General features: G+C 34.7%; 2 protein-coding genes across 2 annotated transcripts; both read left to right on the top strand.

Moving 5' to 3' along the window:
* The first annotated feature begins 4,851 nt into the window (after nt 1-4,851).
* LOC142983710 (uncharacterized) lies at nt 4,852-6,284 on the top strand. Its single transcript, XM_076130716.1, has 3 exons — nt 4,852-5,056; nt 5,233-5,488; nt 5,793-6,284. Exons 1-3 carry the CDS (start codon nt 4,931-4,933, stop codon nt 6,167-6,169), a joined length of 759 nt encoding a protein of 252 aa, XP_075986831.1. The 5' UTR covers nt 4,852-4,930; the 3' UTR covers nt 6,170-6,284.
* Nucleotides 6,285-14,146: 7,862 nt separating this feature from the next.
* On the top strand, nt 14,147-17,238 carry LOC142983507 (C-type mannose receptor 2-like). The gene is made up of 6 exons (XM_076130434.1): nt 14,147-14,238; nt 14,597-14,698; nt 15,256-15,381; nt 15,623-15,811; nt 16,279-16,533; nt 16,910-17,238. Exons 1-6 carry the CDS (start codon nt 14,184-14,186, stop codon nt 17,131-17,133), a joined length of 951 nt encoding a protein of 316 aa, XP_075986549.1. The 5' UTR covers nt 14,147-14,183; the 3' UTR covers nt 17,134-17,238.
* The last annotated feature ends 336 nt before the right edge of the window (nt 17,239-17,574 follow it).

The raw sequence follows: 17,574 nt of genomic DNA, 5'->3' as shown, positions 1-17,574 counted from the left end.
TATCCTAACACATTACAGAAATTAGAATCAGGTTCAATTTTCTGATTAAACAAAAAAATATCATGAAATAAAAACAGTAGGTACTCAGTAGCGTTTTCAATAACGTGTGTAGTTATGGGCAATAATATAAGGTTTAAGAAAACCGGAAACAAATAAAACATTTTATCGTGCTCATAAACAGTTTATTCCCTAAGAAAAGCCATTCGAATAGTAATTAATCATCAGTACTCGATGTTTTATATCATCGATGAGGATTGAACACGCAATGTTTCGGATTCTTGCGTGGTAACCATTGTACTACGATTTTTGATATGATCTCAAGAAGCTAATGGAAGCTGTAAAGAAATCTACATGCGTATTCTATAATTATCTCAGTTGACAGCTAGTGTACGTATATTTTGTAACACATCATATAAGACTCAACGTACCTACTGCGTAGTCGCAATTATTTAAATATCTTCTGGATAGAAATATACAACCGTCTCTCTGGTTGGCGAAAATCATTTCCATATCAATGCAATTTTTAAAGCGTCAATCATTCATTCAATTACAGAGTATTGAGATTTTCCTCCGCAGTCATAAGTTTAATCAGTTTAAAAGCCGTCTGGACTTTAGTTCCCTGGCTAACACCCAGTTACAATATTTTTTTCAGATTCCTTGGCTTCAAACAAAAGACTTATTTTTTAGATTAGTACAGGCTATTTTAAGTATTCCAAACCGCTATGCCTGAGGTTTCCTGTTAATTCATAATGGTATATGGCCATATTTTTAGGCTGGTCATATTTGACCCCGGTACCTTGATATAAAAATATTCTTAAAGTGCCGAATAGAAAACTACGCCTAGAGACAATCAATTTATCACTTAACCTAATATTTGTTTTCTAGCACTATATTATCAAGTGCATTGACCTCAGTTCAATACTAGCGGATTACATTGATTAATTACTATAAGAATAGAGCAGACTATTATATCACACTTAATAAGTTTTTGAATAACATGTAATAAATAATACAGAAAATTCTTAGGGGTATTACACATTGCCGACGGATACGGTTTGGCGAAATTCGAAAGCGGACTAGGAGACATTTTTTTTTTACTATCCCACTGAACCGACTTCTACCAGGTATTATGCAATTTTATCGCATTAAATCCTTTTCCGTGGAAATTTTCGTTCCATCGATCCCATGCAAACCTTGTCTGGACAGTTACAAAAATTAGTTTAGTCGTTCAAAAGTTATGTGCGAACATACATTTCGGTGATTCACGTTTATCTACATAAGACCTCTCTCTGGTCGTGTCGGCTATCCATCTCACCAGGCTATGTGAGTGAAGGAATAGAGAGTGTACCTGTGTACTGTGCACACACTTGAACACTAAAAGCAAACTCGTGCGCCGATGGTCAGTTTCAATGAAACTGACCGCCGTATATTTGGAGTTCGTCTTAATATTATATCGTGGTAATCTGTATAAAATTCAGATTTCATGCTTAGTCCGATTGCAACTAGTGTGTGTTATGCCTTATATACTTAGCTTTAACACTACATAAATAGATTTACATAGTGCGATTCTAAAGGAAATATTTAGTATTCAGGATTCGTATATTAATATTTTGTTCATACATAATCTATGTTGAATTTGATTACGTTTGATTACATAAAGACTGAAAGTGGAAGTTTAAACGAATATTTTTCGTGTTATAATCGTGTTATAATATAAGTTTGGCAGTAGAAATGTAACCCATCACTGACCTAATGTGGGGCATAGGTCTTTTCCCAAAATGAGGGAAAGATTATTCCTAAAGTACACTCCGTAAGCGGTTCAAACTACTGATTGAACATAAATGACTATTAAATGATTATGATTGTGATTAAAACACTACTTTTTACGTTAAGGTACTAAAAAGTTATAAGTCACAAACACAAACCACATACTTATCTAAAGTATGTGAGACTTTAGTAAGCAATAATGTACTTGAAAAAGTACCAAATAATTGTAACAAAAGCAATTAAAATCCCAACTACAAATTTTGACAATGGCAGGACAGAGTATTCAATGTTTTAATTATGACAGCCATAGCTACTAGTGATGTCACCATTTTAGAAATAGCACAGCAGTTTTCAATTACCATTAAATTTGTACCCAATAAACCACAATACAGTTCGCAAAATAACGGCAAGAGAACAGCTACAAAATCCTTAATACCCCAGTAACTAAATGGGATAAAGAGACGCGTGAAGAAAACTGCTATAAATTGTATCAAACTAGTCTGTAGTCGGCTACTCGAGCGAAACCGGGGTGTACCGCTAGTTTATCAGATAATTGCGTTACCCATACATTACGAAATTGTAAAACAGTAGATTTTCGTTTACATTTACGGAATTAAAACGACTATCAAATGCTAACATTATTGAAATAGGTTTTCAAAACCATGGTTCTGAGTTAATGCCAATTAAACTCATAAATGTAAAGTAAAATACAAAAGTAGTGAAGATGGAACCTTTCTTAGAATTTAAGCTATAATTTTGGTTAAATTTTGTCCGAATTAAATTAGTAATTTATGTGTAAAGTCTCAGGGACAGACAGTTATTTTTGTGAATAGTATTTGTATTGGTTTTATCATTTGCCAAAAATGCGGTCGCTTGTCACTCCCATATTAGGCAATTTAATCAAAATTTGAATTTTAACCTACACACTCTACACAGCTAAAATAATGGTTATGATTATGATGATTGACAAAGTTACAATTAAATTAACAGCCGTTTCTAAAGGACGAGTCAATGGTAATGGCTGGGAATAAAATATTAGTTAATATTTTTTATTATTTAACACCCAATGACGTTTGTCACAAATTATATTTTTAACTCAATCTCAATCAACCTATCGCAGTCCACTGCTGAACATACGCCTCCCCTAACTCGCGCCACAACACCCGATTGCCCAAATTGGCGTAGATGAATAAACTCCAATAAAAATGATCAATAAAATTTATACAAGCCATAACGGTCCCGAGGCAAAGATTCTCCCGGAATTAGGAAGAAGAGTACGGGGAAATTTAGTACGAATTAATATTTCTTTATTTATCTAAGATGTAAATTAGAAATGAATAATCTAACGAATAACTAATAAATTTAATATTTAAAATTTCTAATTTTTAATCCGTTTTCTATTTATGATCGTTTTAGTACTTCATTAAATTCATAAATCATTGCATTATCTAAATCAATTAGATGTATGTGATGATTAAATCAAACTCGATAAAAATATAATTTTTCTTTTTAGTGAATGTCTCACGACAGAAACAGTAAAATCCAAAAAATACTATTTCTCGTTGCATAGGTATTAGAAAAGTGAATTTGTCACATTAGTATTGTGGGTTCGACTCCTACTCGGGACAAATATTTATGTGGCTATACATAACTTGACAAAAACGGTTTTAAAAAATAGCTAAATTAAAAAACGTTTTATTGCAGTGTTATCATGGATGAACATATTGAACATACAGCAATTGGTACTTATCACTATTTTGAATCTCTCGCGTTGCATATTTATAACCTTATATTATACAGGAATTAAGATAAACCTAAGTTGTACCTTGTATTAGACGCTTTGGCGCAGGTGTACTGACCGTGAGATGCGGAGTATCCAATGGAGGTACTGCGTCCTGGCCATTTTATGGTGACTGTTGAAGGAACTCCGTCAGATTTTAAGATGGTATGCCTTATTAAGCTGGAACGCCTAGGTGGCGGGAGAGCTCGACCGATCCCCGCTTCCTCTCTGGAGCAGCAGCAAGATATGCTGTAATGCATTTCAAGACGAAAAAAAGAAGGTGTACTGACCGTGGTTGCAAACTAACTGTCGGGTCAACATTTATTCCGTTAATTCTTCCTTACTAATATTACTATTAAGTCCATGTTAATGAGATCCACTGAGTCTTTGAGAATGGCAAGATTATCGGCAATAAAGAATAATACCTACTAGATTTAATCATCGACACTTAAGTATAAAGTCTTCTCTGGCCTATTTATAGGGTATAAATTGACTAGTTATCGACCTATAGCCGTTTTCTGAATAGTCAGCAATATTTAAAATTATTTAATAGGTAGATGTAGTAGGTTGCATTTTAACTATTTTGATTAACGTTGGTTAAATTCAAATTATTTAAAAAGAAGAATCTAAATTATTTTATTAGTAAGTTCTAGTATGATTTATGAACTTTCTAATATGACAAGGGTCAGATGCTGGTAACAACTATTCAAATATTTTTTTTAGAAATTTCGAAGTTATTTTAGTAAGGGATGCAAACGTTAATTTATCTCGACTATCACTGCTATCTCATAACACTTTTTCTTATTTTGTCTACAAAGTAAAAGTACAAAATTATACTTCTCGCTGTAATCAAAACAAAATGAATAAACATAATATGCGATATACATTCCAAAAAGAGAAACAATAAACGGAAAGCATTAAAATATTTTTTAAAACCTTATCGTACTCGAAAGTCATAAAACTCGTTCATTGACCGAATATTCATTCATATGCGTAAAAACTTTTACCAAAAACTCATTATATTTTGATTATTCATACAATATTACCGATAACCTACATGTTTAATCATTCATTTCATGTAAATTATAACCAAAATACAAATATTTACTACCGTCCATTGAAAAGCCTGACCCTAAGAATACAACAAACCCTCGTAGGACACACGCCAATTGAAAATGAACCTTATAAAGACAAAATTAAAATACAAAGTTGGGTGTACATAATCTTAACCTAGATGGTCTAACGTGCTTCACATAGAAAACAGGTGGGGAGGAATATGATAAAACTGTATAGCGGTCCAACCAAGACGCCAAACATTGCTTGACATCACTAGATGTCGGAAAATTAAAACTAAAAAAAATATTTAAAAAAAATATAACCAAAATGAAACTTTTCCTCGTGATCTTGGCCGCTACGGCCTTTGTCTCAGCTGAAGACAGTGATAACTCCTTAGAAACCGCAATCAACTTCATAAAGGACTGCCATGGAGATTACATTTTATGTGTGAAGGTTAATAATTTTATTAATAAAGTGAAAGTGACATGTGTTGTGGAATCAGGTTTCTGTGAATTTCTCATTTTACTCAACAAGTGCACTTACGATCTAAATAACGGACTTGGATATTAATTTCATTAATTCGTTTAAAAGTGAAAATTCCAAATTCTAATATAAATTTTGTTTCACAGGAAAAAATGCTCAGGATTGTTGACAATTTGAGAGCAGCCAGGAGCGTTACCATTGTTGAAGGTGTTTACTTCAGGGGCGAGCCGGAGCCAAGGTCATCTAAGTCATTAGATGCTTTACCTGTTGACCCTTCTGCTAGAGACGCAGAGGTCAATAGCAGGCTCGTCGATGGCGTCGTGAGCTTGTTCGAAACTCACGCCCTTGAGGTCAAAATGAACGAAGCCGATAAACAGTCCGTCCAGAGGTCTCTTGAAGAAGGTAATTATTAATTATATCTTGAACTAAGATGGTTAATCTTTTACAGCATCTCTTTGTAAATTTTGTTCATTGTGACTTTACGCATTCGCAAGAATTTGAGCTGAGTGAAGCAAAACGTAATTTAATATTATTGTAGTCAACTTAACTCACGAAATAATTACAATCAAATCGAAAGTGAATTATAGTCATGTGTTAATTTAATTTATCTTTGCAATACTCAAAATACTTCAATTATAACCTTTAATTTCAGATTTTCTACAACTTACTTGATCAATGTAGCTAAACAATTATATTTAATTCACAGGTCGTAAGAAGAGCGGTGGTGGAAAGAAGGGAGGCGGTGCCATGGCCCTTATCGGTCTTCTTGGAGCCAAGCTGTTGTTCGGTAAACTCTTCATCGTCAAGCTCATCGCCCTGAAGGCCCTCGCCACCGCCAAGATCGCCCTTATCCTTGCCGCTATCCTCTTCGTCGCCTACTGCCTGAAACAGGACCACACCAAAACTACCTACGAAGTCATCCCTCATGCTCATCACCACGAGTCTCATCACCCAGTCTCCGTTGAACACATCTCCCACGACTCCGGTCACGGTGGTGGCTACTCCAGCTACGGCTCCGACTGGAACAAGAACCTCGATGAAGCCCAAAACTTAGCCTACAGTGCCTACTCGCACTCAAATTAAAAATCTAGATTAAGACTTTAGAAAAAGCCTCTATTGTACAAAGAATTTATTTATTTCTAATTTATTGCCATTAATTTATTGAATTTGTTAAATAAATTATTTATTATTGTGAATACATTTTTGTTTTATTGCCAATGAAATTTAGAGTTGATTGGAAACGGAAATCGAAATTACTCGAAGCTCGATCACCAATCTGGTATCGGGTCAATAGCATACAAGTGAACAAACTAGACTATTACATCTTACTTTCATTCTGTGATTGATATTATTTATGGTTGCCTGAGGCGATGCTATAAAAACCGCATTATTGGCCATACATTCGTTCGGATTGGAATTCTTCGGATTCCCTTTAAATACATTGTGATTATAACCAGTTATTGCATCCGTGGGTGTGGTTGCATTTGCGAAATTGTTGACTTTCCCAAAATCTAAATATAGTCGAAAGTCAATTTAAAAAGGTTCAAGCCTATTACAATAAATTATATTTTTCTAATATCACCGGATCCCACGGATCCGGAAATAGTTATGCATACATTATGAACATGGAAATACGAGACAACTCTCTCTAATATGATTATTTATATGTTCTACATATTTATCGACTTATAACTAGTCGATTCTCGAAAACCGGTAAACAAAAAACAGGTTAAAAGTATATACATTGATGTCCCCGCTTTCTATAGACTGAGTTTCACGTGTTTTAGTCCAATTTCATCTTCATCGAGAGTGAAGCCGGTTAGTGAGACGAAGGTAGTCGAGATACTTTTTGTATTCAGTAGCAACTGTTCTGTCGTCCGTGGGAAGAAATGATAGTGGTATCGAATGTCACTGGCTTGTTAACAACTAATAACCACGTAGTACTTACATTGTTTTAAAGAAGCTGTTTTTTATCATTACACGTATTTACTTCAGTTGACAAGCCTGACAACTTATTGGACGTAGTATTTACAACCTTTGAACTTTCATACATTGTTTAGTTTGTTGAATCAAAACCACAAGGATATTGAATATACCTTCCTTTGTTCAAAAAATATCAATGGGTATAGTTTCCTTTGCATCCTGCGTACAATTATCTGCAGTTAAAATAATTTTAGCGCCAGCGTACAGCATTACACTCTTACATCTATCTACCTTCTGAGTTCAATGACGCGTCACTTTTGTATCAAGATCCTGCGATTAAAAGTCACGATTTTTATGACGTCGGTTTAATCTGGGCGACTTTTACTAAGCGTTAGAAAGTTTCTATGTAACTGAATATGACAAAACGTTTGAAATTATGACTTGCATTGCATCAAAGATGATTGGGCAGATTTTTTGTTGGATGTTATGTTCGGTTATAAGCTACTTTTTTTCTATGAAGCTTTGAAATATTATGTAGGTTTAAATGAAAGGATAATGGTATAGCTTAATTATCGTTTGTTGTGTAATTATAGAGAATGTATGCCTTAAAGTGATAGTAGAAATATCGGTATCATTTGATTAGAGACCTCTTTTGTTTGTTTTTTTTTCTCTTCGGTGCGATACTAGATAGACGGTTTACGGACAGAAAGAAAGCTATTTTTGTGGTGTAATTGAATAATTACTAAATGTCTATGATAATATTATGGAAGTATATTTTGTTAGTTTAGTATAAGTATAAGAACGCTTTAGTTTTTAATAATAATAATATGTATATGATATAAACAAAAACGTTTTTTTTTTCCTTGCTGTATGCTGGATACTAGATTCTGCAGTCAACTATTTATCGAGATCTGTCAATAATAAAGATTTTTAATATTAATTCTCCAGATGACAATTATTACAGTATGCGGGTTAATAATTAAATCGACCTTATATCTAGAAACAAACAAAACACCAGACGAACACAGCAACAGAACAGCAACTAAAAAGTCGCTCGTCTGTTCCCCTGTGGCCGCTAAACCGGCTCGAGTGTACATAACTTAGAATCGGTCAACTTCTTTGTTTAATTAACTTTTAGTTCGTTAACTTCCGGCTCGGAAAGGAGCCGCACACGATTTTACGCCACACCTGTTGATGCAGAAGCATTCCTAATGTAGTGAGTACTTTGTTTAGAAAGATAGCTCCTAAACTAAGATAAGCCTTTGAGCAGAGTTAGTTGAAATGGCTTATAGAATTTCCCTATAGATGTTGGCGCATTGCTAAGTATCGAAATCCCGATGGATAAACAAAGATATAATTAGAAAACAATCATCAGTTAGGTACTAAAATTTTAACTATAATTTTAGGTGCTATTTAAAATTCTTAGAGTTTAAAGGACGATAGTTTTAGGTGCACGACGTACCAATAGGACACTAAGCTCGTAAAGTCTTGTACTAGTAATTCACATATTATTATTTGAGAGCTATCTTATAGTACGACTCTTAGAGTAAGCAAATAGGTATGCAAATTGTTTACGTCTAATCTTTAACCTAGCCGCAAGTCTTCCAGTATCAATACAAATAATGTTTCTTTTTAAGTGGTTGTAAATCAATTGCAGTAGAAGTAAAAAAACATAACCAGTTGCGCTCACCGGTCGGTAAACGATCTGTGGGTTAAGCAACCCTTGGCGCGATCACTCCATAGATGGGTGACCGCATAGTGGTATTTGTACTGGGCGTCTCCGTGCTTCGGAGGGCACGTTAAAGTCGGTCCTGGTTTTTATCTACTAAGATAACAGTCGTTAAGACATGTCAAAGGCCTTCGGGCGGCTTGAACAACTTTAACACTAGGTTGACCACTAACCATACGATAAGAAGAAGAAGAAGTAAAAGTAATTCAAAAGTTAAAGTCAACGAACAAATAAATCGTGAACGTTAATCCGACGACATAATCGATGAACAATGAATGTCAATTAAACGCTTCATACACTTACTTCACGGTACTGACAAAGTTGAGCAAAAAATTCTTAAAGACACCTGTATTATACGAGTACACGCATACTATTTGTGGCAACTTTTTGTACTAGTAAAAGTGTAAATATGTCTATTGTAAGTATAGGAGATTAAACAACAAATGCCAGGTTTTAGAATTACTTTATTAAGAGGATATATTTTGGATTGATGATTGATCGATATAAGAAGATGTATATGTTACTGTAAAAGCCCGAGCTGTGGCAAATCCTAAGATTTTCCGGTAAAACCTAAGATTTACCAACTCTCAATGGTAAAAGTCCGAACAAGCCGGAGTTTATAAATTATGTTACGATATATAAAAAAATCCTCCTTCATAACTATGTTTATAACTATTTCACGGTATAATTATATACTGTGACATAGTTATAAAGAAGGAGTTTTGGGCACAGCGACATGGGTAGGTTAGGTTAGAAGGCTAAGGTGGGAGCGAGCGAAGCGAAGCTCCCACCTTAGCCTTCGTGGTTATTTTTTTTTAACCACCCAGTAGGAGGAGCCCCGCGAAGCGGGGCTCCGGCGACATCTCGACATCATCAAGTGAATATGGGTAAAAGTTCGAAATAAAAGAAATGTTCGGACTTTTACCATTGCGAGTTGGTAAATCTTAGGTTATACCGGAAAATCTTAGGATTTACCACCGTTCGGGCTTTTACAGTAACATATATATACATGGATGTATACATAAACCACTTTTTCCTATTGGAGAAGTCATAATTCAAAATATGAATCTTACTAATATTATAAATACGAGAGTTTATACTCGTAAAATTGGCCTTAAGGTTTTCAAGTTTAGCTGCTAAAAACCAGATATTAATTGATGATTAACATGCAGTTATGCTTGGCTTAGGTAAGCTTTTATTAATTATTTTATACCTTAAAAGGATAAAAAAACATTGGCAACGTAAAACTATAAAGTAATAATAATATAGAGAAACGACTAACTTAAGAAAACTCCAAATTGTCGATGCTATCCAAATAATTGAAATAAATAATGGAATTCTCTTATAGCTCTTCAGATCAAAATTATTAAAGACAATGCTTAACAGATAAGACTAAGCATTCTAAGCAATAACTCAGATGTCTCAGAAGCGAGGAAACAGGAGACATTTAGAAATCAAGCGTATTAGAAATTAATTATCATTCACTCTTATGAAAGGAAATCGGTCTGAAAACATGACAGTTTTCAATTACCGGCAATAAACTATAGGCTTTTTCTAACTATATTTTACTAAACACATTGATCTTGTTAATGAAATTGATGCCCGTGTCCAGTAAAAGATCTATTTTTAGCCGTATTTTATTTGTTGATATCCGATAGGAAATTTCTATGGAATTTACCAATAGAAATCTTGATATCACGCTTATGCGAATGTCATTAAATGCCAAAAATAAAGAGATTAAAGAAAAAAAGGACTAACCATAACTTTAATATGTATATTAGGTGTGTTTAATCTATACTAATACTAATATAATATAATAAAGCTGAAGAGTTTGTTTGTTTGATTGTTTGTTTGTTTGTTTGTTTGATCGCGCTAATCTCAGGAACTACTGGTCCGATTTGAAAAATTCTTTCAGTGTTAGATAGCCCATTTATCGAGGAAGGCTATAGGCTATATAACATCACGCTACGGTCATTAGGAGCGGAGTAGCAACGAAAAATGTTACAAAAACGGGGAAAATTTTGACCCATTCTCTTAGGTGACGCAAGCAAAGTTGCGCGGGTCAGCTAGTAAATAAATAAATTTAACCCATTAATGTCTTACTGGTGGGCAAGGGTCTCCTCCCGTACTGTGGGAGGGGTTAGGCCTTGAGTCCATAAAATAAAGAAAAATCACTGGATAATGAAAAAAATATCCCATGTGTTAAATAAGGCTTTAAATCATCAGAATTTTTCCTTAAAAAGTTCTAGCGGGTGACAAACTCCCAAGCAAAAATTTCTCATAATATTAATTTCGGTGGTATTTTGTTTCCATTTTTTTGTGCAGTGCATTCAGTGCAGGCAGTGCATTAGCAGTTTAACGACTTTCATTTCGAACGGTCCATGCAGTCTAGTTTAGTGTGATGTCTTATAAATTATAAATTCAGTAGAAGATAGAAATTAAAACACTTTCTATGTTATTCATTTCATAATCGTTTTTATGGTAATCTTTCTAAGTCTCAAACAGGATATAAATGTTCAAAATATTTTGAAATTTTATATTTCTAATTGATTTAAGGGTATTTTACGTTTGCTTAACATTTACACAGTAAGTAACCTGAAAGAAGATATTAAACTTTAGTACACGGTCACCCATCCAAATCCATTCCTCGGGAACATTGCTTAACCTCACAAAAAACTAGTTCCGCCGCCGTGACCTGTCTGAAAACATCTCATATTATGTATTTAGTTCCACGCAACTCATTATGCAAATCAATTTGAGTTTTTTCGCACAACTTTCGCTATCAAGCAGGTGATGTATGCTGATCGTCTTTTGGTATTCGATACGTCATGAGGCGTGCCAAAATGGACACCTACTGAATAATTTTGATGAGGTACTATGGCGTTGCTATGGTGAATTCCGTATGTGTTTCAAGGACAAAGAAAGCTGGCTTCAATTCTTTTTGTTTTCTTTGCATCTCAATTATGCGGAAGTCTAGACTAGAAGTTTTACTACTGTTATTACGATTAATACACGAACGCTTAACATTAATGCGTTCGTATATTACGCGTACTAATTGGCTATCGGATATTTGTTCTTTTTCTACAAGAACAGCATCTAGTAAGTTAATATAGTCAGAAAATTACTATGGCAATAGGCGAAACTAAGTTAACATGGACATAAAAATCAACTATGGCAATAGACCAAGAAAATGGAGATCATGTGTCAAGATAAACAGTAACGAAACGTACAAAAAGTACACCAACCACTTTCTGTTTCATATTCTTTATCATACTTTACTTATTATTTTAGTAGCAATTGGTCGACTTTTGTCGAATACCTACAGTGGTAGAGAATCTCTCTGCAATATGATTTCTATGGATGTTTGAACCTAATGTTTCGAACTCATTATTAGTAATTTTTTTAAAATCTACTGTCCCACTGTTCGGCAACGGTCTCCTCCCGAACAAGGGAGGACTTTGGGTCCACCACGCGGGGCAAGTGCGAGTTCGGGATAAATTGTTTAACACATGTCTTTATATGCCTTTAAGACATCTGTCTAACAATTTCAACTGATCCAATTAAAATTTCGACAGTAGGTATAGTAAAAATAATACATGCATTCGCATACACCACATTCAGACCACCATTTTAAAATAATAAGCAAACACATAAATGACATGTGTATGTATGCGTCTTTGTAGAATATACATTTTAATTATAATGTCCGGTTGTAATAAGATAACACGTCTGTAACAATTTCACTTTTATATGTAGGGAGGCCTCCGATGGTTTCACTGGGAGTGAAAATGTATAGCCTACTTTAGCTTTGGATCTAGATCCAAGGCACGAACAGTTAGAAATTATTGTTACTACTTTTAGTGAAGAAATGTTTGTAAATAACTCACATGTTGAAGGAATAAGCAGTCTAATTACTGTCTTAGAATTCGCTATACCTTCTCTTATCATTAGAACATTCAGCTTTTGCTTGACTGATTAATCATAAAGATTCACCCCCGGTTTTTGAGATACATTACGGTAGTTTATCTATTCAATAGCTTTTTTATATGAGTTTAAACGCTTAGAGAAATTAATTGCAGCAGTTTGACAAGGTGTTCAATACCCATAGATATTGAAGCTCATTGATGAATAAACGATTAGTGGGCAATATTAACGCGGTACTTTCATAGATGGGTGACTACGATGGTACTTATTAAAATTGCAAGTTACACACTTTTCATAGCTTCAAAAGCAGTTCAAAAAACACCTCGATTTTCTTTTACACGAAGAACAAGTGATATTAGGTATTTAATTATTCCTTAGAATCCCAAAACACTCGATCACTTGTGATATTTTTTTTAATTATAGAAATTACTTTAAATTACCTACATTTTAAAGCTCTTTACTTCGTTATATCTCTTAATGATTAACAAACAAGATGGCCAGAGAAACTTATATTTAATCACTCACTTGTTTGTAGAACATTAGTAAAAGTGTTCTTTAAACATTTCGTATGGTAATGTTTGAGTTGTATGGTAAAATTATGGAGATTTACACCTTTGTTAATAGGAGAACGCCTTGTAGGTGGAATTTTAACTTTTTATGGGATTTATAGCCGGGTACGAGAGAGTGGTCTAATACCGGTTTCTGAGTACATTTAGTTGCAAGCGTTTGACGCAAAAAAATTTTAGTACTCGGAGGACTTTTTAGGGGAACCGATAAATTATTAATTACAATTCCTCGATACCTACTCAATAATAGTAGGAAATCATCACTTAAAATAGGATAATTTTCAGGGTACAAAAAAGAAATTATATGTATAATAGAATACGGGAATTAACGCGAACACGCATTTTACCTTAAAATGCCTAACGTTTCGGCGCAGGTTGCACTCGCCGTGGTCCCAGGCAGAACCTGCGCCGAAACGTTAGGCATTTTAAGGTAAAATGCGTGTTCGCGTTAATTCCCGTATTCTATTATACATTAAACATGCAACGCGAGAGTTTAAAAGTTATGAAAGAAATTATATCCTCAGAGAGACGGAGCACAAAATGGTTTATCCAATTACAGTTAAAAAAATATAATATGTACCAAGGTTTTAAACAGTAGTTTATTTTTGTTTTAAGTAAACTTATTGATTATTATCTAAAGCAGTTATAAACCAAGAATTATATTTTGTATTTATAACCTAATTATGGATAAGTAATTACACTAAATTTTCCTTCCTAATATGCATTAAAATTAAATTCTGCACTGATAAGAACCGTATTAAATTCATTTGTTTTCCCAAACCCTATTTTGGGGAGATTAATGCAATTTAATGAGCTTAATTATCTTCCTTCCTTGGTTACTAATTAGTGTTATTTATAAACTAACAAACAAGGATATCCAGAATTTTGTCATATATAAAGGGATACGAGTGATTTTAGTTTTACCGTTTATCTCGATACGGCAAACGACGGTATCATGATGGACTCATATCTTAAATATTTGCTATTACTATCATGTGTCACTTTTATTGGTAAGATATATTTTTTTCTAACCCATTACTGTCCCACTGCAAGGCAAGGGTCTCCTCCCGAACAAGAGAGGGGTTAGGCTTTGAGTCCACTACGCTGGCCAAATGCAGGTTGGGGACTTTGCATGCCTTCAAAAAATGCATTAAACAAATTTTAGGCATACAAGATTTCGACGATGTTTTTCCGTCACTGTTAGAGCAAGCAGTTTCCGATGTTAAGATAATTTATTAATATTAATTGGTACCGTAGCTTATTATACGAGCAATTTACACAGTTTATTATTGTTATAAAATATTTAGTTCTGTAAGCTTATGAATCTTTTTACTTACAAGTTAATGGTTTATTTTCATTTTTATATAGATGGTCACAGCTACAACCTGGTCGGGTCGGGTAATTTGTGGTACAAGTACCATGTAGTGCCTGCAACATGGTCTACTGCTCGCCGCATATGCGCTATTGAAGGTAAGAGCATCATTATCCAGTACCGAAATTATCTACAACTATCGACTACAGACCACCAGCTAGTTCTCGAAAACTTTTGTATGACAATCGGTGCAGCGCCTCTAGCGGACGCCGTAAAAACTATTTTAGCATTACATTTTAAATGTCATACTCTCGATACTCAATGGTTCTAATTGTACCTCGAGAAAGTCGTACTTAAGTACGTTTTTAGAGTTCCTTACCTCCTAGTCCTAGTACTACTAAGCCTCCGCTGTCTGTCTCCAGGCTGTATGTCATAAACCGTGATAGCTAGAAAGCTGAAATTTTAACAAATGATGTACTCGTATCTCCGTTGCCGCTACAACAAAAGCAAAATTAAAAAAAAAATTTAAGGACGGTCCCTATACAATAAACGTGTTAGACATCGAATGTGTAGTGAAAAAATAGTTCCTACGTTCATACAAAGGTTGTCGAGATAAAGCCGATATTCGGCAGTTAAAAGGAGAAGGAAATTGCCCCTCTGGCATTATACTCACAACTAGATGGCAGCTGATGTATTTTATTTGTGCTTTTGACAGGTGGTATCCTCGCTTCTCCCGTCACACCCCTGCATGAACAAGTAATGAGATATTTCTCATCGAGACGTCAAATGTTTACTGGACTCCATTCTACCTATTCTGAAGGAATCTATTACACCGTTGATGGTTAGTATATTAAACAAAGTACGCTATAACTTGTCTTTTGGTATATTCTCATTGGATTTTATCCAGTCCTTTTGATAGTTTTAAAAAAATATTCGGAGACAAGCACAGGGCCTTCATTATTTTAAACTCTATCGTTTGCCTGTATTCTATATGCACAGAGTTCTACTTCTAATAACAAGGGCATACCCTTGTTATTGAAAATTATGTAATAGCTCCAAATACTTAATTAAATGCTTCACAGGTATACCACTCGAAAGTCTTTCAGTTACATGGGCTGCAAATGAGCCCAACAATATAGACAACTTAGAAAGTTGTTTGGTGATGGATCCTGAAGGGAAACTTTCGGATATCCGTTGCGAATCGCCACGCCCGTACTTGTGTTTCAAAAACCAAATATTGCCGGAGACTGTGTGTGGCACCCCAGATTCAGGTAATATACATTATTTTAATCTAACATTTTAGCTAACGTTTATGCTATTATGATATTCAGTAAAACAATATAAAGTTTATATTATAAACATTATTATGAACAATATAAAGCTTATACGCTCCCAACATACGGTATGTTCAGAGACTAATAAATAATCTTGCTATATTCACCTTCCTCAATTGACGTTTAGTCTATATCTTTGATTGTTGGTAGCTCCTTGCATGATCAATTATTGTATCAACCACATTGTGAAACTTTTGGCGATTGAAAAGAGAGGCCTTGAGTTTCTTGCTAGCTCTTCTCATAAGGCTCTACCCCCTTTCCGAGCTAGTGGTAGATTCAGTAATAGTAACGACTATCATAAGTGTCAATATTTGACCTAAATGAATAAATAATTTGATTTTAATTTTGAGTTTCGACTTCGATTTGATCATTACTTCAAGCGAGCATTTTTTTGTTCTTTCCAGAATACGTTTTCTACAAAGAAACCAATAAATGTTACAAATTCCATAAGAAGCCTGAAAAATTCTATGATGCCAACTTTGTATGCTCGGCTGAGGGCGGTCACCTTGCTATCCTGAACAGCAATGCTGAAGCTGGAGTCATCCGTAATATTATTAGCAAACACCCACAGAACAGTGTGGTCGGTGAATTCTGGAAGGAGATTGTTTTTGTTGGATTCCACAACTGGGGCACTGGCGGTGACTGGAGGACTATTCATGGTGATTTTTTTTTAACCCAGTACTGTCCCACTGCTGGGCAAGGGTCTCCTCCCAAACGAAGAAGGCGTTAGGTTTTTGGCCTACCACGCTGGCCAAGTGCCGATTGGGGAAATCGCATGCCCTTCAATAAGTGTATTAAAAAAATTAAGGCATGCAAGATTTCATCAAGATATAAATTAGACAGTTTTTACTTCATCTCGTTGTGTTTAGACTGATTGCCCTCCGAAGTACGGAGACGCCCAGTTCAATTACCACTATGCGGTCACCCATCTATGGAATGACCGCGCCAATGTTTGCTTAACTCACAGATCGTTTACCGACCGATGAGCGCAACTGACTATGGGTGCCACAAACTAAAATTTGGTGTTTTTTTTAGGTCAAACTCTGGCCGAAGCTGGCTATCAAACGTTTGCTGCTAAAGAACCTAAGATGCCTCATGGAGCGGCCAAATACTGTGGAGCAGTGTTCCGTGATGGTACACTCGACGACACACACTGCACTAATTTCCTGTCGTTCATTTGCGAGAAGGAACCGAAGAGCTCAAACACTTATCAGTCCATTGCAACATTATCGTTTGAGGTATTGCTTTCAAAGCAGTAAATAAGCATGGATGTAATTAGAGTTTCTTGAGCCGTTTCTTCTCCAAAACGTTTTGTTTATTTGTTCCTGAAGCGGTTTTATTGCAATAAAATAAATATTGGTGTACATTTCTTTTAATTTTCAATCCACCCTTGTTTTCGTGGTAGGAAAGATAATTTTGAGATATCACTTGATGGATCGGGAAAATTAGATTAGAACTTACATATATTTTGAATCTTTTTGAACTATGAAAAATGGTAAATATTTGAGTGAAAACTACTTGTGTTCTTATTTATGATTTACACAATGTGTTATTCGATCTAAACATTTTATTTTTTTATTTTTCTTCCGGTTAGAGATCTCTTGGGCGGCTTAACTTAAAAGGGTGTTTCGTTTTAAATATGTTTGTAACTGTCGGGGCAATGTTTGTATTCCCTCTGAAATTAAATCAACGGGATCAAT

This window comes from Anticarsia gemmatalis, chromosome 24, assembly GCF_050436995.1.
Source record: "Anticarsia gemmatalis isolate Benzon Research Colony breed Stoneville strain chromosome 24, ilAntGemm2 primary, whole genome shotgun sequence".
Lineage (NCBI taxonomy): Eukaryota > Metazoa > Arthropoda > Insecta > Lepidoptera > Erebidae > Anticarsia > Anticarsia gemmatalis.
Note: the sequence above shows the minus strand (reverse complement) of the source record. Positions and strands in the feature narration are given on the sequence as shown.